At 40.9% G+C, this 25,353-nt stretch overlaps 1 protein-coding gene across 1 annotated transcript in view; it reads right to left on the reverse strand.

Annotated features, from left to right (window-relative positions):
* The window catches only part of LOC136884122 (uncharacterized), a 736,079-nt gene that overhangs the window by 278,114 nt on the left and 432,612 nt on the right, over positions 1-25,353 (reverse strand). Inside the window, exon 2 of the mRNA XM_068229796.1 lies at positions 24,778-25,149. Within this exon, the coding sequence (XP_068085897.1) occupies positions 24,778-25,149 (372 nt within the window). The remainder of the gene's footprint in view (positions 1-24,777; positions 25,150-25,353) is intronic.

Raw genomic sequence — 25,353 nt, forward strand, 5'->3', positions numbered from 1 at the left:
TATTTAATTATTTATTTATTTATTTATTTATTTATTTATTTATTTATTTATTTATTTATTTATTTATTTATTTATTTATTTATTTATTTATTTATTTATTTATTTATTTATTTATTTATTTATTTATTTATTTATAAGTCCGGAGTTTGGTACTCAGGGATTATTTTATCACTCCAGTTTAGGCAACACGGTGTACATTCATGTATTACAGTCAGTAACTTCTTGGGCTGGCGCTTACAGGGTAGGCAACGCAGTGTACACCTATGTATGTACTAGTCAGTGTGTTCGTAGTCCTTTGACCCGTCTCTTCGCATCCTTTTCCCTTTTTCCGATGATTTCGACTTGATCATTTCAAACGTTTCGTAAGCGAATTTGCCTATATGTAATAAGAAGCAAGTGAATTTCGTATTGTATAAAAGCTTGCTGAGATACGATATCCATTGCTCTTGTACAGTGTACACACCCAGTCTCTCGCTAGAGCGCTCTAACTAGGGCAGTTCTAGCAGAAAAGTGTATAGCGTGCAGATGCCTTAACACAGATATGTTTTCAGTGGAGCCGAAGGAGAATGTACCCACGACCCGGAAGTTTGCGGCCATGACCATAATTGAGAAGGAGCTTCAGTGTTGTATGGATAGAAATTCAAATACCACGGGCCATTCAAATATACTACGTCTTCAATGTCAGTTTACAATCAATTGATGTATAGAAGGTAGCCAACTCTCTCACTGACCGTCCATTTGTTCCACAGTTGTTGATTCGCTTGATGGTCTTATATTTGTTGATTGTCTGATGAATTTTCGTTCTACGTCAGTTTATCGCGCGATGACTGTACGAAAAATATTGTACGTACGCATACATCATTACTGACTACTGTGCGTTTCAGCATTCAGTCTGCAAGCCTGTGTGGATTACATAAATGTCTCCATAATGGTCTACTTTAACTAGGCCTATGGCCTCGTTTATATTCATACCTTTTATTGAGTCTAACCATCGTCATCTTTGTGTCCTTCTACTTCTCTTACCCTCCATGACAGAGTCCTGATTCTCCTAGCTAACCTATCCTCCACCATTCTCCACACACGACCCCACCACCGAAGCGTACAGCCTCATAAATCAAATTTCATTCCTAACTTAGTCTTGATCCCTTCATTCCGTGTACCCTCCTGTCACTGTTCTCTCCCATTTGTACCAGCGATCACGTTTGCTACTTTCATGTTTGTTATTTCTAGCTTGTGAATAACGTATCCCGAGTCCACCCAGCTTTCACACTCGTACTGCAAAGTTTGTCTCAAAACAAATCGGTAAAGTTTAGTCCGGGAGCTGACTTTTTTCTCACAGAATCCAGCTGATCGCAACTACGAGCTCACTACATTATATTTGCTACAATTTGATTGAATCTCACCGTACTACACTCATGGAGGAATACAAAATACACATCCTAAATATTTGAAATGATCTATCTATTACAGTTTTGTATTCAAAAACTGAGATTCAAATCTCATAGTTTCATCCTTACTGACCAAATTTAATCAGAAAAAACATAAAATAGCTGTAGCGATCAGCAAGGACTGTAAGCAAACTCACTCACACTTTCACTTTGGTCTTAAAATACTGTTCATTAATATTTTAATACCATGGTAAGAAAAGCTATCTCAGTAGAGGCTACGAACGCCCTTGGTGTGGAATAGAAGGTAAGAGCTTCATAGTCCGTAACTTTCCCACTAGGGTGAATAGAGTGGTAAGTCCTCAGTCCGCTCATCTTACCCCCGGGAATGAACTAGGCCTTCACTTTTATGTACGCTGAGTGAACATTGGTGCTATGTCCCTCCCCGAAAATAGAAATCTTGCAACTCAATTTTTCAACTTCTTGATCGTGAATTGCCACATCATTGCAGGTTAACTGAGAACGCCTTTACCACCTCTTCTAGATTGCCCGGGAACAGAAAAATGTTATAAATAATATATTATTATTATTATTATTATTATTATTATTATTATTATTATTATTATTATTATTGATGCTTGTTGTTTAAAGGGGCCTAACATCTAGTTCATCGGCCCATAATGATACGAAATGAGATGAAATGAAACGACAAATTAAAAACCCACCAAAATCCTCCACTGACCACAATTCAAAACGTGAGGACGAAGAATGAATGGATGGATGGATATGAATTTAAAACGATCAGTGGAACAGACCCACGGTGCCTCACATGCACAGAAGCTGGCGTATATCAATAGTATATCTGACCGAGGGATTGCTTCTATAGCACGATACTGAAATGATGATGCTTATATTGGAAACGGGTCCAAAATCCAAGTCATCGGTCCCTAGTAATGGTACTTATCGCTATAAAAATAGAACCATGGTATTTGTCATGCTGCGGTACTAATCAAGAGTAGCGTAGACTCGCGAGTATTCCACACATTATGGTACTACTCACAGGTATTGAAATTCGCACATGTATTACAGACCTACGCTGTTTCACACATTGCGGCGCTATTGACAGGCAATGCAAACCTATGGTGTTCATCACATAAGTGTACTAACCACAGGCACTCGTACTATCCCGTGTTGTTCCTCATATAGTGGGTACTAATCATAGGCAAGCCAGAACCATGGGTTCCTTCATCCCATGGTGTCGCTCATATAGTGCTACTAATCACAAACCTATTTGGTACCCAACATAGTGGTACTACGCGCAAGTAAAAGCGACCCATGGTTTTCCCCGCGTGATGGTACTAATCAGAAGTAGTTTCATGGTTCTAATTTGACCATTCCTTTGTCGCCCTTTTTAGTCGCCTCTTACGACAGGCAGAGGATACCGTGGGTGTATTCTTCGTCTGCGTCCCACATCCACGGGGGGTATTATTATTATTATTATTATTATTATTATTATTATTATTATTATTATTATTACTATTATTATTATTATTAGAGCCCGAATTCTGGCAGTGACTGATTATAATGCAATCTTACTGAAGCAAGTAACAAGTGCATCCTAGCCTGCATAATGAATATGCTACAATGTTTGTATAAACATTAGGGGTATGATCTATTAGAACCATTAAGAATGTAAACATAGACCTATGTTAATCTCGCTACATTATGAAAGAGCGGTCTAGCCAATACCTCCAACCAAAAATTAATTTACATTCTAACGAATTATTGAATAAAAAGTCCAGTGTATACTATAATAGAAATCATGTTACTGGTATTACATGTCTGGCTACTTGGATGAAGGGCCAGCGTTGAGGTCTTCCGTTAACAGGGTCCGTGGTTCGTCGATTTGCGGCTTGGATTAACTTTTATTTTTGCTAGTTGTTTTACGTCGCACCGACACAGGTAGGTCTTACGGCGACGATGGGACAGGAAAGGACTAGGAGTGGGAAGGAAGCGGCCGTGGCCTTCATTAAGGTACAGCCCCAGCATTTGCCTGGTGTGAAAATGGGGAAACCACGGAAAACCATTTTCAGGGCTACCGACATTGGGGTTCGAACATACTATTTCCCGAATACTGGATACTGGCCGCACTTAAGCGACTACAGCAATCGAGCTCGGTAACTTATTTGGCTCAGGGGCTGGCTTTTGTGCTTATCCTAATATTCTCCTCTTCATACTCATATAACACACCACACTACCAACTGCCGCAGAAACGCGTAATAGTGATTATATCCCTCGAAATACCGTTTGTGTCAGGAAGGGCATCCGGCCGTAAAACAGGACGAAAACCAAGTGTGCGACACATTTCACACTCGTCACATCTAGCAACTCAAAGTGTATCGAGTTAGTTGGCTAGGAGGTTTGAGGCATGTAACTGTTAGCTAGCATTTAAAGGATAGTGGGTTCGAATACCGACTCAGCAGACGGAAAATTGTTTCTCATGGTTCTCCATTTTTACACCAGGTAAATGCTAGATTTGTACCTTAATTAATGCCACAGTCGCTTCCATTCCCGTGATATCCTATCCTCGGTTCATTCCCAAAGGAGTTATTTTTCGGTAAATCTACTGACTCAGGGCTTGTGTATGAGAGAACCAATAAATAGCACCATAATTAATTGGAAGCGAACACCGTCAACTTGGCTTAGAAAGCTAATGCTCTACCTCTGTAACCACTGGGAGACTGTACTTTAAGTAAAGCTATATCCATTTGTGTCCCAGTACTAACGTGAATATTGGTTAACTCTATAGGAGAAAGATTTAAGAAAGAGTAAGCATTTTCCATTGATAGAGATATACGGAAAATTCCTCGTAAGGAGATACGGTAATAATCAGTCGTTTCATTGTTTTAAATAACCATAAAATCATTTCACAGCTAAGTTCAGTATCAACATAAATAAATGTTCTATTTCGTCTGTACTCTATTCAACAATTTAAATTGTCACGAGTAGACGCAGTTGCATGTAAGTACCATTAACTCTCTCTCTCTCTCTCTCTCTCTCTCTCTCTGACTTAGAAAATGAATAGTTACTTGCGTGCATGCAGTCACAAAGGAAGCACAAAAACATAAACGCAAGGCACGGATTTAACAATATATTTCCAGGCAAATGGTAAGTTAAGACACACACAAAACCACATACAGTAGTTTGTTGTCTCTGTTGTTTTGTGGACATTTTCTTTGTTCCTGTGTAGGAATAATCTGAATTCATTCCTCTCACATCCTTTCTTGCTTTCCTTCTTTCATTCGTTCTTTCTTTCTTCTCCTACAATGACAAATATTGGAAACACACAACTGCGAAGAAAAGTATTATTATACTCTTGTTTTTTCAATCCACAAGAGAAACCTGGGGGCATTAACTTTTTAGGGTAGCTTTTGTACGCTTCCTTGACTGGGAAACGATTTCACATGTGTATGACTACACTTCTGTTGTCTATTCATTGAGAATTTTACATAGAGACGAAATTTAGGGAGGTTAAAATATTATTTACATGGCATGATTTATAGATGTTTTGGTTTTAATGGTCAATATATCGGATGGAGTATCCTCCTTCAAATTGTTTTTTCAAGATAATGATCACAAAGATAATAGCAAACACAGGGAATGGAGAATTTTCGTCTTCAACAGAAAGCATCTCTATCTCTTGCGACTGTACAGCGCAACGCGGGTAACATGCACTGACAGGCACTCTCATCAGGGGCAACCACTTCGCAATATTCTGCTTAATAGTTAGGGGTATTTTTCCACGCAACCTCCTAGCACTCGCTGTTCGTCGATAGTTTTCTAAAAATGCAGCATACCATAAAGGACTAACGATTTCCAGGTTTAAAGGTCTAGAGCTGATGTCTCCCGGATATAAATATCGTCAGTCATCACTTATCTGTATTTAGTTCTATCGCCCTAGTGTCAGAATCCTTATGAATAGTTTACAATGAGGACTATACCAGGAACCATCCAATCCACACCTTTGGATTGGTTACCAGTTCTTTCAAATATTCCACCTCCTCATCTCCGAAGACAAATGGCACTGAAGAAAGAATGGCTTAAATGTTGTGACAATCCTCTTCTACCAATACATCAAGACTGCCTACGTGAAGATCTCAGGCTGAAATCTAGGAACCCTTCTTGGTTACTAGGAAAGAGGCTAGCTCAAGATGAATTTCATACTAACACTGCCTGGCGCGATGGGTGGGCAGCTTCAAACTCTGACAGATTAGGTCTAATTTCGGATCCAGTTATGCAACCTCCTGGTTTCAACTTACCCAGAAAAATATGGTCATCACTTAATCGGATCAGAACTCCACATGGCAGATGCAACTACTGGAAACACAAGTGGAAGATTACCAGCGATCCTTATTGCGACTGCTCTGACGTGCCTCAGACCGTTCAACATATCGTCACAGAGTGCCCACTCCGAAGATTCAGTGGGACAATAAAGGATACCCACGAGGCCAGTGATGAAGCTGTGAGTTGGCTAACAAAACTGGACATTCAGCTTTAGCAGCAATGCAGATATTGACGAGCTAAAATGTATAAATATAGTTTGTTTATTACGTACTTGTTCTGTGTGTATAGATGAAACTGTTTTTCGTGTAATTGTACATATTTGTTAATATCCAAATTGTAACAATGTATCCTCATGCCATACGAAATATATATATATATAGTTTATTAAAGGATTTCAAGTTGAAATTTATCGAATATTTCCGTCGATAAATTATTCCAGTACCTAATTCCCCCTCCTATAGACAGACAGACAGACAGACAGACAGACAGACAGACAGACAGATAGACAGACATACATATAGATAGATAGATAGATAGATAGATAGATAGATAGATAGATAGATAGATAGATAGATAGATAGATAGATAGATAGATAGATAGATAGATAGATAGATAGATAGATTTACCTTCAACAGGTTACGTACCCAGTTGTGGATTACTCAATAAAACATTGTACAATAAATATACCTTTGATAAATACAAATAATTTCCTAAAATGATTACAAAGTTTAAACTAAATCTAGAGACGTCTATATACACACATTCACAACACCTTAAATAAATAAAAACGAATCTTCTAAAACAATTCCCAAGGTTAATCTAAATATAGATATATTTATGTACACATATTTATATATTTTTACGTCCTTGAGGTCGTCAGGGGTGAGTGGAAAAGTTCCACAGATTCACTCATCTCGTTCAGTGATTTTAGTGCCCTCAGCAGCCATGGGCTTGCTCGAGCCACAGTTCTCACTTTAGGTAATTAGAAAATATATGAATATTTGCGCCGATTTTTCCTCTTCAATGCTAACTTTATGTTCATATTATGATATTTCCATTCAAGCTTATTCATCTAATCCTCATGTCAATCGTGATTAAATTCAAAAATCGTATGGAGTGTTTAAGCAATGCTACCTTTGGGTAAAACACATGATCGGGAATGCAGTTCTTGGAAATGTGGACTACAGCCATCTTATAATCATGGCAAGAAATCTGTGCCTCTTTTTTGCACACTGACATGTGTGCGTCTGGCTCGCCATGTTCTTAAAAAAAACGCCGGGCTGAGTGGCTCAGACGGTTAAGGCGCTGGCCTTCTAACCCCAACCTGGCAGGTTCGATCCTGGCTCAGTCCGGTGGTATTTGAAGGTGCTCAAATACGACAGCCCCGTGTCGGTAGATTTACTGGCACGTAAAAGAACTCCTGCGGGACTAAATTCTGGCACCTCGGCGTCTCCGAAGACCTTAAAAAGTAGTTAGTGGGACGTAAAACAAATAACATTATTATTATTATTATTATTATTATTATTATGTTCTTCAAAATACACTGACTGACAGAGCAAATGCAACACCAAGAAGGAGTGGTCAGAACTTTATGCCAACTGCAGGGTAGACTGACGTCACTGAGGTATGCTCATGATGTGAAATGCGCCGCTGTGCTGCGCACGTAGCGAACGATAAATGGGACACGGCGTTGGCAAATGGCCCACTTCGTACCGTGATTTCTCAGCCGACAGTCACTGTAGAACGTGTTGTCGTGTGTCACAGGACACGTGTATAGCTAAGAATGCCAGGCCGCCGTCAACGGAGGCATTTCCAGCAGACAGACGACTTTACGAGGGGTATGGTGATCGGGCTGAGAAGGGCAGGTTGGATCTCTTCGTCAAATCGCAGCCGATACCCTTAGGGATGTGTCCACGGTGCAGCGCCTGTGGCGAAGATGGTTGGCGTAGGGACATGTGGCACGTGCGAGGGGTCCAGGCGCAGCCCGAGTGACGTCAGCACGCGAGGATCGGCGCATCCGCCGCCAAGCGGTGGCAGCCCCGCACGCCACGTCAACCGCCATTCTTCAGCATGTGCAAGACACCCTGGCTGTTCCAATATCGACCAGAACAATTTCCCGTCGATTGGTTGAAGGAGGCCTGCACTCCCGGCGTCCGCTCAGAAGACTACCATTGACTCCACAGCATAGACGTGCACGCCTGGCATGGTGCCGGGCTAGAGCGACTTGGATGAGGGAATGGCGGAACGTCGTGTTCTCCGATGAGTCACGCTTCTGTTCTGTCAGTGATAGTCACCGCAGACGAGTGTGGCGTCGGCGTGGAGAAAGGTCAAATCCGGCAGTAACTGTGGAGCTCCCTACCGCTAGACAACGCGGCATCATGGTTTGGGGCGCTATTGCGTATGATTCCACGTCACCTCTAGTGCGTATTCAAGGCACGTTAAATGCCCACCGCTACGTGCAGCATGTGCTGCGGCCGGTGGCACTTCCGTACCTTCAGGGGCTGCCCAATGCTCTGTTTCAGCAGGATAATGCCCGCCCACACACTGCTCGCATCTCCCAACAGGCTCTACGAGGTGTACAGATGCTTCCGTGGCCAGCGTACTCTCCGGATCTCTCACCAATCGAACACGTATGGGATCTCATTGGACGCCGTTTGCAAACTCTGCCCCAACCTCGTACGGACGACCAACTGTGGCAAATGGTTGACAGAGAATGGAGAACCATCCCTCAGGACACCATCCGCACTCTTATTGACTCTGTACCTCGACGTGTTTCTGCGTGCATCGCCGCTCGCGGTGGTCCTACATCCTACTGAGTCGATGCCGTGCGCATTGTGTAACCTGCATATCGGTTTGAAATAAACATCAATTATTCTTCCGTGCCGACTCTGTTTTTTCCCCAACTTTCATCCCTTTCGAACCACTCCTCCTTGGTGTTGCATTTGCTCTGTCAGTCAGTGTATTATCCACGAACATCACTCCATCAGGCTGAAACAACGAACATTCCAGATCCACCAGACAAGGTGGACAGCAGTATTAGTCACACATGCTTGATATGATATGTGGTTTTATTGTCATCAAAAATGTGCACAAGCAGGACAACAGATGGAGCTGGACAGCGACACAAGACCCGTGTATGGTATGAAAGGAGCTGTCACGAAAGAGGGCGTCAGAAGCGCTTGTAATCGCGGCATATCATACTTGGCCTTCCCGGTCCCCCAAACTCAATCCGCGTGATTATTGATTGTGGAGTTACCAGAAGTCGCAAGTCTACCACGATCGACCGACCTCATTACGGGTGCTAAAAGATAACATCCGACGGCAATTTCTCACCATACCTACGAATATGCTGTACAGCTCTGTTCACAATATTGTCCCTCGACTACAGGTATTGTTGATCACCGATGTGTTGAGCATGTGTTATACAGAACATCGTCTTTGCTAAACCTCGATTGTTGTGCTAATTATTGCTTGTGTGTCGTATGAAGTGCCATCTGTTGGTCATTTTGTATACTTTATTTTGTTGTGAATAAAACGGCATGTCATGCCAATCATGTATGTCAATTATTACCCCTTTTCCTCCAATATTCCGTAAAGTATTGCCTCGCCAAATGTTAACGAACTTTTGGGTCAGTCTGTAGTATGTTAGCGCAGGAAAATAAAACTTGCGTTGATGGATTAAAAATGCTTGGCTGCAGTGAAGGACATAGGACTTCAACTCTAGTAGATAAGACATTTCTTTCAGTTTCAAGGTCCATGAAACCTAACAGCTCAGTTCTTTACAATTCTGTGATAGAATCCTCTTTTCCTGAAGAATACGTTTATCTAAATGGCAAGCAAATTAATTCTAAAAGTATACGAGTTTACGTTCCACAAAACACGTAGCATGTCCTTCTTGGAGACATATGTTCATGTATAATACTACGTATCTCCATTCTACAAGAATTAACTTGACTGCCCGCGAGTTTCGTATGACATCCCTGTTACTACTTCTTCTGCTTCCCCCAATCCTCATCGTCCTGGAAGCTTATCTTGAATCTCACCATTAAACTTGGACCTTCCGTCTTCCTCTCCTTCCTCCTTCTTTAGCTGCCCCTCTTATCTCGTCTTCCCTCTCTCTCTCTCTCCCTTTCTTCTTTTCCTCATTCATAAGTTCTTATTCCACTACATCACTTTTTATCTTCATGGCTGTTATTTTCGTTCATAATGAGCACGCTCCCTTCTGAAACACATTCTACTGAGCATTTTCCTCCACATCTGTGTGAGTCTGCTCCTTCGAGTGGAAGACTTCCAAAACATTTCCTTCTTACTGTATATTCATTGAGACTATTGTGACTTTCATTCATGGCTACGAAATTCTTCTTAGAGAACTACCATAGAGTTCACTTCATCAATGGTCATTTCTTTCAGTATCCTCAATAAATTACATGTTTGCATTATCGAAGCAAAGCAACCTTGTAGTTATACGAGCCTGTTGATATGATGATTGAATGAATTTTTATTTATTTTTTTGCTAGTTGCTTTACGTCGCACCAACACAGATAGGTCTTATGGCGACGATGGGGCAGGAAAGGGCTAGGAGTGGGAAGGAAGCGGCCGTGGCCTTAACTAAGGTACAGCCCCAGCATTCGCCTGGTTTGAAAATGGGAAACCACGGAAAACCATCTTCAGGGCTGCCGATAGTGGGGTTCGAACCTACTATCTGCCGAATAGTGGATACTGGCCGCACTTAAGCGACTGCAGCTATCGAGCTCGGTATTGAATGAATTGAAGACTTCCCTATTACACGGGAGTGAGTGTTCATTTATTGGTATCACTAGCATGTACCCGCGGCTTCACCCGCGTTTATTATCTCAACAGTTAGACGTTTTTAAAATTACTTCTTTAAAGGCAAATTAAATATATTTGTTCGCACACACACCCCCTTCTTACATAAATCACATTAATTACATTCGTTTATTTTTAAAAACATTGGTAATTGCAGTGCTTAAGAAGTACTGGGTTGTGGATGATACAAATAATATTAAGACAATATAACAGAGCTTCCGGACAAATAATATTAATTGACCTTCCTTTGGAGCTAAGATGTATAATGTGTTTGCCATTCCAACTCCTGAACAACCCACGTACAGTTAACCATAAGAAAAGCACCGTTTCCGATGATCAAGTCCTACAACTATAAGCGATTTCCCTTCTGCCTTGTTGATGCACATATCTAAACTCAAATTAAAGGGGGAACTGCACACGTCTAAATTGAAACGGTATATCCGAAGAGATAATTTGAATCCGAGGAATGAATACTACACCCACGGCATAACCAGTCATGGTTGTGACTTAAATACATTCGGCATCAGTTTCTTGACTGAGAGTCATATTCCGTTGCAGGAGGATTCATATTCCTGAGTAGGTTAATCGGTGCCACAATTGTCCACTTCAGGATGTTCGTCGGTACTCCAGGTGACTCCAAGTTGTCGTGTAGTTGACAGCCTCCTCTGTATTACATGTTGTGTCGATAGACTTGGAAATTTGTAGAACACCGGGTAATTCTTGTAAAATCACTTGTTGATGAAGTTGACAACTTCTTTTCTTGGGGCAAAAATTTCTGTTCGATACAGCCATGCATGATCGGTGAAATGCTGTACCCATCTATGACAAAACTTTCAGATCTCTGCATGCCATAGATTTGACTGGGCATCGAACAAATAAACACATACAAACTCTTCCGGATATTACGGACTGAATTTGGCTTCTCGTGTTGGGAAACAAAAATGCCTTCCTACGCCATGGACTGAAAATGGCTCCTTGACTTGTATTACATGTCTTACGTACGTTGCCTAGCGACGGTGAATCTATGCTGTTGGCAGCAGGTTGGATTTCCATAACCCAGCACAAGTTTTCCGTAGTTAAAAAACACATACACACAGGAGACTGTACATCTGACATAAGCAAGTTCATAAAGAGCAGCCATATTTCGAGTTGTCAAAAGAAAGTGAGTTGGCGCGAGAACATATGACCAGGTGACAGGGAGATTGTACGTGGTGACTGAACGTCATAAATTTGTAAGAAGTGAAAAGTTATATTCTCGCCTTCAAGAATTCCAGGCGTATGCTCAGCATATGACTCTACTAATCGGAGTGTTTTGAGCTTGTCCATTGGTGTATGTATTCTAAATACAGTATTTTACTGCTGTTTGTAAAATTTATAGAGTGTTTATTGTAGTTGTCAGTCATGTTAATATTTAAAATTAGGCTGCACTTCATAATAGACATCTTTCAAGGTTATATTTCAGCTAGCAATCCCAGTATGTTAAGGTGGTTGGACAAAATTATATGTCCCCTACATTATGAAAAATCATAAATTACGTTAAACAATTATAGTGGTAGGTACTCATGGAGATGCAATACGTTTAAAAATATTATCAGAATGATGTGGATTTTTATTTTTTTGTAAAGTCGCACTGACACTTCGAGGTTTCGATACGGAGGGATAGAAAAGGACCGGGATTGGGAAAGTAGTGGTCGTGGTCTCAATTAAGTAACAGCCCCAGCATTTGCTTGATGTGAAAATGGAAAACTGCGGAAACCATCTTCAGAGTTGCCGTCGGTGGGATTCGAACCCACTATCTCCCGAATGCAAGCTCACGGCTATCGCGACCCTAACAGAACGAGCAACTCGCTCGGTCGAGGAATGAGGTTGTAACCTATCGTAAGTTCCTTTCGTTTCAAGGATTTTCGTCATAAATACTCATTTATGTCGACGGATTTTTAATTGTAATTTACACTTAACCACAACAGCCAAGCAGGGTAACGCTCTTGATCCGATTTCGTAGTCAGTTCAAATGTCACTGTATGACTATTTTCGTTAGATAACTTTCGAACTACCCTACAATCAGCTGATCGTGAGGTTAGTCTCACGCCGCAACATGGATGAAGTGGCAGTATTCGCTATCTCGTATTATTAATTCTCTAAGATTTCGGGTAACGGTCTTCAGTTTTGCACCTGTGATATTATAATGCGCATTTTCAACATTTTAGTCATTCGAGAACCACGACGCTTTGCTTATTTGACCACTGAAAACATGGCGGACGTTCGTACAGTTAAATTCATCTAGACAGCGTTTCCGCCTCTCTATGATATTCTAGCTCGTTGCATGCACTAGAGGAAGATATGTTTAATTTCATTCCCCCTTTCTAGTTTCTGCAAGAAGGATTACCCGCCATTTTGCCTGGCTCATTGTTGCGGTTTGGTAATAACACGTAGAGCACTTCAATGAGAAATTCACACATGTGTAGAGAACGATACCACAGCCTTTTAAATTGTGCTATAATTTGTGAATTTCCTTCTTGCAGTAGTTTCTTTTTTTTTCTTTTTGCTAGTGGCTTTATGTCGCACCGACACAGACAGGTCTTATGGCGACGATGGGATAGGAAATGCCTAGGAGTTGGAAGGAAGCGGCCGTGGCCTTAATTAAGATACAGCCCCAACGTTTGCCTGGTGTGAAAATGGGAAAACACGGAAAAAACATCTTCAGAGCTGCCGACAGTGAAATTCGAACCCACTATCTGCCGGATGCATGCTCACAGCCGCGCGCTCCTAACCGTACGGCCAACTCACCCAGTGCAGTAGTTTCTTAGTTGTTACGCTTTTTGTTACTATTTTTACCTTTTGGGAATACCTGTGCAACAAGCTGTGCCCGTTGGTTTGTCCATGGTATCCCCTTCCTTTTGTAAGAGGCCATTAAAAGGGGCAACCCTAGGTTTTAAACTTGAGACCGCAGGGCCCCTAGCCAAGTATGCCATTGGTTCCATTGACTTCTACCAGATTCACCGCATTCATCTTTCTACCAGACCTCACTTAGTCAACCCTTGTAGTCTAGAGAGTATTTAACATGCGAGATCTAGACAACACTTTAATTTTCATAGCTCCCTAAACATAGGATATAGAAGCCCGTTTCTTACTCTGATCGGACCCTAACGTTGTTAGGTTTGTGAGACTTAGGGAGTGGACTTTGCCTGGTTTTACGACAGAAGGGTGTATTGAATAATTATGTGTTTCTGCAGTGGTTGGCAGTGTGCCGTGCTGTGTGTGTAATTTGAAGTTCTGATACAGAACCCCAAAAACTAAATAATACTATTATTGATTTTAAATCCCAATAACTACTTGTAAAGTTTTCGGAGACACCAAGGTGGGGTAATTTTGTCCCGCGCAGCTGTTTTACGTGCCAGTAAATGTAACGCCTTAAGGCTTTTTACGTAAGAATATTGAAATACCACTTTAGCTTGTTTGGGCTAATCGTGTCTGGGACCGAAAATGATAGTGCATGAATGCATGCATATTTTGAGATTTGATACTGCATGGAAATCTGGGCTCTACTGATAAGTAACAAGCATATTAGTCTCAAAAATCAACCGATGGGATTCTGTTACACTAACAGACGCACGGGGTGCAATCCACCCCAGTCAAACTTTTACGAAATGGAATATTCAACAGCAACGTGCGAAATGGCTGCTTTGTTTAAGATATGAGATACGGATGGAAAAGCACTGAGAATCTTGTTTCTTTCTTGATTCGTTACGCCCAACTAAGGAGCGCGCTTGAACTTATTGACACTTCTTTTGGTTTTCCTTCCCCTCTTTCCAGTATCCCTTCATCCTCTCTCTGTGTTCCTTTTTACGTTATTCAGTCCATCCTGTATTTAGTCGAGTGGGATTTACAGAAAATTCGTGCTTGTGAATTATGATTCTGAATTTTATTCTATCTTGAACGGTATGTGATTTTTTTCTGTAACTTGATATATTTCATGTGAATACTTTTACATCCAAATTCCATTTTCGCACTTGGGTCCCAAGAATTACCCTAGGATTTTTAATTCTTGTTTTTCTATCATCTTTATTCGAGATTTGCCACCAATTATAATAGTTTTAGGTGCATAAAGTGCATCTACTGTGTTATAATGTCGTAATTTTGTCTTTTTGATATACAGTAGTTCTTTTATGGGCCCAGGAAACGACCTGGGGGAGTCTCTACGAACATCTTGAGACTCTGGCTAGAAACGGGGGTGTGATGCGAATATATGAACTCACCAAGAGAGTTCACTTAGCCTCTCACACCTCAATTCTCCAAATCCTACCTACGCGTGGTGCCCCTGTTAAGCTGAGCAACCCAGTGGAAGGTTGGATTTACAACCCCAGCGGGAAACTGGGTCAGTGAGCCAACAGGAGTGGAGGACAGTGGAAGGCAATGGGAAACCACCACTGTAATTTTCCCAAGAAAACCCCATGGCTTTGCTCAGTTCAAAATATTCCGGAGTTTCAAGTTCCCCAGTCGGATCTCCGGGGGAACTACGTTGAGAGAAGCCTCAAGAAATGTGCGATGCTGCAAGGAACAGTACTGTTTAGGAACTTGGAATGTAAGATCCATGTATCAAGGAAAGCTGGATATAGTCAAACGAGAAATGAAGAGACTGGGCATCGATATAGTGGGAATAAGCGAAGTGAGATGGATTGGTATGGGTGAATTTGCTACAGATGAGTACATGGTATACTATTCTGGACATGAAAACCAAAGGAAAAATGGAGTTGCCCTCATAGTTAGCAACAGGGTGCGTAACACTGTAATGGGGTGCAATTTTAAAACTGATAGAATGATGTCTGTACGTTTTCAAGGCCAACCTTTTAACATCACAGTCATACAAATTTACGCACCAACCACTGAAGCTGAAGAGGAAGATATTGACCAGTTTTATGAAGACTTACGAGAATTGCTACAGTTAACACCAAAGAAGGATGTCGTCTTCATTATTGGCGACTGGAATGCCAAAGTAGGAAATCAAACTGTAGATGGAGTAACGGGAAAATTTGGCCTTGGCACAACAAATGAAGCTGGACAGAGACTCCTAGAATTCTGTCAAGACAACTCACTGGTCATTACCAACACACTGTTTCAATTGCCCAAACGACGCCTATACACCTGGACATCGCCAGATGGTAAATGTCGGAATCAGATCGACTACATACTCTGTAGTCAAAGGTGGAGGAGTGCTGTACAGTCATCCAAAACAAAGCCTGGGGCTGATTGTGGATCAGATCACGAGCTCTTAATTTCCAAATTCCGGCTCAAATTAAAGAGGATTGACAGAGCTAAACCATCAAGCAGATATGACCTAAATAGCATACCTCTTGAATATACAGTAGAGGTTAGAAACAGATTTAATGGATTAGATTTAAGAGATAGAGTTCCAGAAGAGCTATGGTCAGAAGTACGTTGTGTTGTTAAGGAGACAGCGGAAAAGTATATTCCCAAGAAAAAGAACAAGAAGAAGGCCAAATGGTTATCGGGTGAAGCACTACAAATAGCAGAAGAAAGAAGGAATGCAAAAATCAAAGGGGAAAGATCGAAAATGTCTAAATTAAATGCAGAGTTTCAGAAACTAGCTAGAAGAGATAAGAATGCCTTTTTGAATGAACAGTGTAAGGAAGTTGAGGAAAATAACAGACTGGGTAAGACAAGAGATCTTTACATAAGAATTGGAAACATCAGAGGGAAATTCCAGGCTAAGATTGGAATGATAAAAGATAAAAATGGAAAAGATCTTACTGAAGCAGAGGAGATTAAAGAAAGGTGGAGGGAATATGTAGGCAATTTGTATAGGAATGTTGGGAATACTCCTGATGATGAAGTTACTCTGTTGTCAGAGCCAGAACCAGATATCTTAGAAAGTGAGGTCAAGTGGGCCCTAGAAAGTATTGCAAACAATAAGGCAAGTGGTTACGATGGAATCCCAGCAGAACTGTTCAAAATCCTTGGAGAGGATGCTGTGAAAGTGCTACATTCAATATGTCAGCAAATATGGAAAACCCAGCAGTGGCCAAAAGATTGGAAAAACTCAGTGTTCATCCCAATTCCAAAGAAGAGAAGCGCTAAAGAATGTTTAAACTACCAAACAATCGCACTTATATCGCATGCTAATAAGGTTATGCTCAAGATCCTGCAAAATAGGCTTCGGCAGTATGTAGATCGAGAACTACCTGAAGAACAAGCCGGTTTCCGCAAAGACAGAGGAACCGGAGATCAAATTGCTAATATTCGCTGGATTATGGAGAAAGCAAGAGAATTCCAGAAAGACCTATACTTATGCTTTATTGACTATGCTCAAGCCTTTGACTGTGTCGACCACAATAAATTGTGGCAAGTACTCAAGACTATGGGAGTACCAGATCATCTTATTTGCCTTATGAGAAATCTCTACTCTGATCAGGAAGCTACGGTGAGAACCCTATATGGAACAACTGAATGGGTCAAGATTGAGAAAGGTGTACGTCAAGGCTGCATATTGTCACCTTACTTATTCGACTTATATGCAGAGTATGTGATGAGGAATGCCAAATTAGATGAAACAGAAACTGGAGCTAAAATTGGTGGGATACATATAAATAACCTTAGATATGCTGATGACACCACCCTGTTGGCAGAAAGTGAAGAACAACTTAAGTATCTACTAATGAAGGTGAAAGAAGAAAGTGCAAAAGCTGGACTAAGGTTGAATGTCAAGAAAACAAAGATCATGGCAACTAAACCTATCACCTCCTGGCATATAAATGGTGAAACAATGGAGGTTGTTCCTAGTTTCATCTACTTGGGCTCCAAAATAACTGCTGATGGCGATTGCAGCCATGAAATTAAGAGACGCTTGCTCGTTGGGAGGAAGGCAATGGCCAACCTTGATAACGTTTTCAAGAGTAGAGACGTAACTTTAAGAACGAAGATTCGTATAGTGAAGGCTATGGTCTTCCCAGTAGCAATGTACGGAAGCGAAACCTGGATAGTAAGAAAGGCTGAGCGCCGAAGAACAGATGCATTTGAACTATGGTGTTGGAGAAAACTCCTTAGAGTTCCGTGGACTGCGAAGAGATCTAATAAGTCCATATTACAGGAAATCAACCCAGGCTGTTCACTGGAAGGTCAAATACTCAGGCAAAAACTAAAGTACTTCGGTCATATCATGAGAAAACATGATTCACTGGAAAAGACCTTAATGCTGGGGAAGACTGATGATAACAGGAGAAGAGGGCGAAACGGATGAGGTGGATTGATGACATCAAGGAAGCCACGGCTCTCAATTTAGAAAGACTTCGGAAAATAGTATACGACAGGAAGAAATGGCGCACTTTGGTCTATGGGGTCACGGAGAGTCGAAAGCGACTAAACGACTAACAACAACAACAACAACAACAAAGTTCTTTTATTGTATCTGTTGCAAGTAATTTTGTAGGCTCTTTAAAGTTTTTAAATTCTTTCTTTGTTAGCTTGTTGATTTAACCCTGTTGGTTCAATAATTTCACCTAAATACTTAAATTTGTCCATTTCAGCGATATTCCCAAATTTGGTAATTAACGGTTGATTGTTGAAACCTGATCTAGTCCCTTCCATATGCTGAGAGTCTGAGATTAACAAATACATATTTGTGCGCTAGTGAACAGAAATTAATCGACTGGAGTGGATTACACGCCAGCGGTGTGTTTGAGGGTTAAAACAATAATAACTACCGGTACCAACAACTAGACCAGGGCCTCTCAGGGTGCATGCGCGTGGTGCATGCACTGTGCACGGTGCAAAAGACGACTTCGCTTGGTTGACCAGAGTGCAGACCCCCCACTCCTCGATTTGGAGCAATAGCGCTTACTCTCTCTTTCCTCACGCCTCTCTCGCTCGCTCCGCCTGTCTCCCTCTGCCCCACTTGCGCCGTAGCGCTCCTAATCCGGGCTGAGTTGAGCCGAGTATAGCCGAGTAAAGCCGAGCTTAGCCGAGTAGCCCAGAGACGAAGCGTTGATCCGAGCGGCACCGAGCGGCACCGATGCACAGTGCACGAAGCTCTTGCGCCTCGCTCTGCACGCGTGAGATTTTGGGCGTTTGAGAGGCCCTGAACTAGACTGACAGAATTGGTGTTTGTACATACATTGTTCCCACCAGAAATTTTCGTCAGCTGGCTGGGAGGTATGGGTAGCCGAGAAGCGGGGAATACTACGTAAAAAAAAGAATAAATTTTCAACTTATTCCCCTCAGGACATTAACAATAATACTCAGACAAGTAAACATTAACTGCAAAAATTAACTATTTTAGTGTTATCACCAAGAAGACGTAACAGAGTATTTTGAACTTCTAGTGTTTCACTGCTCGTCGATAATCACTCGGTTGCTGTGGAGAGCCAGGCGGGTTTGTTGCGTCAGACGGAATCGAGTGCTCACATGCAATTCCACGCTAATCCAGACACCACTCGCTCACGACACAACGTGATAAGTTGAATATTTAAACTCCGATGTAACTCGTTCAATTGTGCTGACAATAACGAACATTTTGCATTTAAATAAACAGTTTTACATTATTTAAACTTGAATTGGTGGCGCGCAATGACTCAAATATGTATTGATATTACGTAAGCCGGGTGAGTTGGCCGTGCGGTTAGGAGCGAGCAGCTGTGAAGATGGTTTTCTGTGGTTTCCCATTTTCACACCAGATAAACTCTGGGGCTGTACCTTAACTAAGACCGCGGTCGCTTCTTTCCTCCTCCTAACCCTTTCCTATCCAATCGTCGTCGTGTCGGTGAGACGTAAAGCAACTTGAACTATTTTGTTACTAGCATATAACTAGGTTCTAGTAGCCGGACAGTTAGTGAAAGCCGCTAGGCGGAGCGTCCATTAGCAAGGTCCTAGGGAGAACACTGGACTATATGCCCTAGTGATACCGAACAAGTTAATCTGTTTACCCTGCAGGTTAGGTTTGTTCCCCCGGACTCAATGAAGGATCCCACCTTTAGTGTCTCAAGGGCAGTGCCCTGGAGTGTGAGACTTTGAGTCAGGGATAAAGCTGGGGAGGAGGGCCAGTAAATCGCCCAGGTGGCCTCATCTATTATGCTAAACAAGGACCTTGTGGCCGGATGGGAAGATCGGAAGGGGCAGGCAAGGAAGAGGGACGAAAGCGGTCATGGCCTTAAGTTAGGTGCCATCCCGGCATTTGACTGGAGGATAAGTGGAAAACCACGGAAAACCACTTCAAGGATGGTTGAGGTGGGAATCGAACACACCTCTACTCAGTTGACCTCCCAAGGCTGAGTAGACCCTGTTCAAGCCCTCGTACCACTTTTCAAATTTCGTGGCAGAGCCAGCAATCAAACCCGGGCCTCCGGCGTTGGCAGCTAATCACCCTAACCACTACACCATACAGGGGGACGCCAGTGGTTCTAGTATCAGTTCTAATGCTGGTGGTGCTGTCTCATTGTACAAAACAATAGATATTTTCCAATCTGCTCTGTACCGCATAATGTGGATTTATCAGGAGACAGTGTTTTAAAATGAAGAAAAAACATCTTATAGTTAAAAATATATGAGGTAGACCAAAGGCATGTAGTGCAACGCTTGTTTTATTCTGAGGCACAAATCTGGAGCTGTTAAATATAATCTGACCTTTACCGTAGCAGCAACAGTTAATTCCGCGTGGAGTAAACACATCCGCATCAGTGTTCCCTTGTCGGGTCAAACTTCTGATGTTAAATAACGATTTAACTTCCATAGCTGTGAGTTTTAGCTTGGTCAATTCAACTCTCCGTTCGTTTGGTTCCGGAAGCAGTTTATTTCTAACTCAGTGATCAGACTCTGTGCAGTGGTTGGCGGTGATTATTGTTTTAGCGGAAATACAAGTTCATATTCATCCTCTATTAACTCTTATCCTAGGATAAAGACGAAAATGTTTACCAAATTGAAAAGTGGTAATATTAGAGAAACGACAATAATTGTGAAAAATCTGATAATGCAATATTCGTAAGCCCTTGTAAACCTGATACAGTTTGGTCGGAACAGAAACATTTATTTATTTATTTATTTATTTATTTATTTATTTATTTATTTATTTATTCATTTATTTATTTATTTATTCATTCATTTATTTATTTATTTGCAAGAAACCCGTGCTTTGCTACGGTTTAAAATGAAAGTCACCATTCAAAGTTTTAATTTTTGGGGAGGCCACTGTTGGCCAAGCCTGTAAATGCACCCTCAGTTCGGAAGTCAATTTTTTTCTGGGAAATTATGATTTATTTTCGTATTTAACACACTTTTGAAACCCATAGAACTGGAATGATTTAAACCCTAAGTTATGTAATATATGGGAGCAACCATCATGTGAAGTTTCAACCTCGGATTCAGAGATATGAATATTTCTGTCCTTGGGCAGCAACCCTCAGTCATTGTCATCATCGAAAATAAAAGCAAATATTTAAATATAAAGGAGGCTAAAGAAATACACTTCAATCAAAGAGCCAACTAAAGCAACCTCAACGATCACATACATCTAAGATATTCCTTCCTCCCCCAGGCTACTATATTAATTGAAATTTGGTAAAACAATATTTGACATAACTTTTCGTTAGCTCTTAATTAATCGCTCTGGAAGTTACTCTGGTACAAAGTACTTGTGCAATATCGGTTAGATTACACTTATCTGCACCAAATTTTATGACCTTAGGCAGTCCCTCACCACTCGAGACTGATTTTTCCGCATTATTTTCTCACTAAATATAAGGTCATACAAGGTAACCATTTATTTTATTGTTTCACATTTATTTATTCAAAAACTATCATAATGCGTTCAGTTTCAAATACATTCCAACGCAAATGGACTGAGGCCACTTGGTACTGTACCCGTTTAAATGGTGCCTGATTGAATTTGGGGAAGCTGGAGTAATTTTTGTAACGGAACATTGGTTTCCGAGTAGGAGTGCATCAGCTGTCACCGTGCCGTGCCGCTGCGGGCGAGTATGAACTAGGTCAACAGGCTGGTGAAAGTCGCCACGTCACGCAGTTACGTCACCTAACGCGCCGACAGCCGAGAGGGGAACGATTTTGGAGAAATCTAATTGCCGGTGTGAAGAACGAATCACGTCATAAGGAGGTCAACAGCCAATGAAAATCGAGGAAGGTGCTGGAAGGTTTTAAGATCTTTCTAGAAAGAAGTCGAAGCAGAATCTCTAAGGAAAAGTTGAAGAGAACATTACAGTTTTTAGGGGAGAATCGAACAGAAGAGTCTCTAAGGAGAAGTCAAATAATACAGTCTTCTGGAAAAACGTCGTATAATTTTAACCTCTGGGGAAAAGATGAATGTTCGCGGACAGTGTTATTAACTGTCTATTTCTCGTATGGCACCAAAACTGTTTTATTTGAGTGCTAGTCCAACTTTTCGTCAGCCTAATTCAGTATAGAGGGAGGTTGTTACAGCCGCACATTTCACCGTGTAGAACTTGCGAAACCACAGACAGTTCGTGCGCTCATTTATGCCGAGTGTTGCAGTAGAAATCTATGGAATGTCTTATTGGAAATTATAAGGGAAATGAAATATCTGAAGTGAATATTCGAGAGGAAACCTGGCCTATAAAACATCGTAGTACCAGTAATAATGTTCCGTCAGCTTCAAGACTTACTGTAATCTTGTGAATGTGTTCAGAATTCGAAGCTTGGGGTAAAACCGAACCTGAGTGTACATCATTGTGCCCGTTAAGTGTCGTAAATAATTTAGTGGTATACAACTAGTGTGGATCCTATTTTATGATACAAAATTTCAGTTTCAGCTACATCTGTGAAGACTAGCAGACATCATGCAACGAACGAGAGGAAAACCCTGGAATTTTCTGGAACATTGTTGGAGTGATTCAACGCTGCTGTACGTAGCCGTAGTCATGATGGGTTAAGCCAAAGTGTGCACGCCAGCGCGATGAACTTATCCATCTATAAGCCTCCATAGCGGAAGAAGAGGACGCCGACGCCCATAGCTGCATCCCGACGCCAAGGATTTCCATCGGAACCATAAGTACCATTGTAGAATTTCTTCTCTTTCAGTCGATGACTAGTAGATTGTATTCTTGCTTAGAGGAGTGTAGTTTCTTTTGAAATGTTGTACTTAAATGGTGATGGTAGAGTATTCATGCATTCTTTGATATATGGTTTCTACATTTTCTATCTTTGCATTCTCTTGGAATAATGTTTGTGTTTTTGATTCGGTGATAAGTAATCCCAGCTGCCAGTTAGTTTTACGAGGTCATGAATAATTAAGATCTTCAAAAGGAATTATGGGGGATTAAGACCTAAAATTAAGCAGAAGAAGAAGAATAAAATGTGGTCATAATAATCATGACGAGGAGGATGAATTTAAATATAGGAGTAAAATACTAATAAATCGAAGGCTTAATGAACTATTAGTTTTGTGATATGATTGATATCAGAAGGGATGTTAACTGAAGTGTACTAGAAGCAGCTCATCGAGAAGACGTTTTCTAGGAGCCATAGTAGGAGAAATAAAAATAATTATTATAATAATACTGAAAGTCGTGTATTTGACTGGTTGTTGAGAATAAAACTGAACGATATTGTGATGGTGAATTTACGATGAAATTGACGATATTGGACCACTAGGGTGCATGTCAGTCATAGTGATTATGGTGAATTATAGGGATGATAGTGATTTATGGTGACTTGATAATATTTAGGGACTAATAATAGTTCTTTCCTTCGCTCAACAACCGATATTGAATAATGTATGACTTGCATGTTATTAGCCTTTCCTGGGGCTCACAGACACATCTTTCCGATGATGGTGGTGATGATTATTTCTTCGAGATTAATTTATTCATCCTATTTCGTCTTGTAACAATAGTCCTGATGAATTCTTATTATGATCGGTTCATGCTATAAGGGTCTTCAATAAAATTTAAGAGGACAATATAATAATAAATGAATGATAGTAATAAAGTGTGATAGTTTCAACTGTGTGAAAAATCCGCCTATAAATTGTTGGTGTGATTATGTTGTTACGTGACAGTTATCCATGCCGTTCCAAGAATGCTTATTCTTTTCATGTTTTTATGTGATTTATTAGTCAATGATGTTGTTGTTGTTGACTACGCGTGGTGTTACGTGATGCTCTATCCATCCATAGAATTCTAGTCAGTTAGAAATCGTTGTTATGATTTATAAAGGAATACAGTCGAGCGAAATCTGCGAGAGAGGGGAAATACGCCAAAGAATTTCTCAAGGAATTTCTCAAAATTGTAAAGCATTTCTCGAAAATGAATTGTATAGAATTTCTCAAGAATAAGTTGTAAATAATTTCTCAAAGGTGTGAGAAAATGATTTAGGAAGGATTTCTCATAAGTATGACAAAGTAGTATTACAAGAAATTTTTCTCAAAATATGCCAATATAAATTAGACACAAAATATTGTCAAAGATATTCTAAAGAAAGAATTAATCAATGGGTAATTCGTAAAGATTAAGGAAGTAATGAAATATGGTTATTTCATGTTCAGTGTGACATTGTTTTGTTGCAATTATTACGACAGTATCACTAATTACGTGATTGATCAAATGTTACAGAGAATGGCTTCGGTTGGAAGTTCACTGAAGGTGTAATTGAATCCAATGAATTCGCTAAGCATGCCAAGGACTCATTGTCATTTGTTAATGAGAAGAATAATCAGTTAAATTATGTTTAAGAAATGTTATAATGTAATTTCTTTCCTAGCATTGTCCAGACTGAATTGTTATTTTCATTTTGATAAACCAGTTTGTTATTTTGTTCTGATTTTTATTCCACATTATGTATGTCTGCTATCCAGTCACCAATGGCCCTGCAAATATAAATCTTCTGAAGGTCTGTCCCGTAATAGCAAGTTGGCCCTGCGAACTGTCCACCCTTTTGGGACTCTCGCTCCGCCGACTGAGCGACCCCGGAGAAGGGGACAGTACATCCTTTTCCCCGCCGAACGGATTTGTTCCCCTCCACTATCCAACCCCCGCTATAGATAAGTTTGTTATGGTTAAGCACAGAAAACTGTCTCATATTTAATAAAATATCAAAAGTTATTTAGTCAAGAAATTCGCCTTCATAGGAAATAATCTAAGTAAATGGTTCAAGCCTTAAGCGGATAAAGAGTACACAATATCGAAACTACTTTCACAAGTGCTTTAGGATCTTTGAATTGAAGTATATGGTAGTTTTACTTACCAAAGACAACCATCTTTTTCGTCATAAAATCCTCGTCCTTGAAAGTGGACACGAAGCACTTATAGTCTCCAGAGAGTTCTGTCGTTGGGTTGACAATGTAGAGAGCACGATGCATGGTCGCTCTATGTTCAGAGGCCCTATATTCTAGGTTCAGTCTACCTTGCAGGACACCTAGCTCTTGAGGCTTCTGTCCAGGAATCCACTGGTAGACTGGCGCAGGTTCATTGTTGAAGAACCACTTGACCACGAGGCCAGAGTCAGCGTCCAACTCTTCGGGACGTAAAGAGTACTCACAATCTAGTAAAGTACCGCTTGAACCATTGCGAACCGCGGGCGGTACACGGAGATCTGTTATCTGCACTCCACCTGCGCCTGCAACAAAGAAATCATCAAATGACACATCTCCAACACTCATGCATTGTTTAAGGAACTTCACGAATTATTGGAGTTACTGCGTGAAATTATGTTAGTAGATGAATATGTCTGAGTGGGAATTTTAAAGGTAAGAAAGATCACAACATGATGATAGTGTTGAAATTAGAGAAGTCGCTGTGAGCTTGCATCCGGGAGATTGTG

Source organism: Anabrus simplex, chromosome 12 (genome assembly GCF_040414725.1).
Source record: "Anabrus simplex isolate iqAnaSimp1 chromosome 12, ASM4041472v1, whole genome shotgun sequence".
Lineage (NCBI taxonomy): Eukaryota > Metazoa > Arthropoda > Insecta > Orthoptera > Tettigoniidae > Anabrus > Anabrus simplex.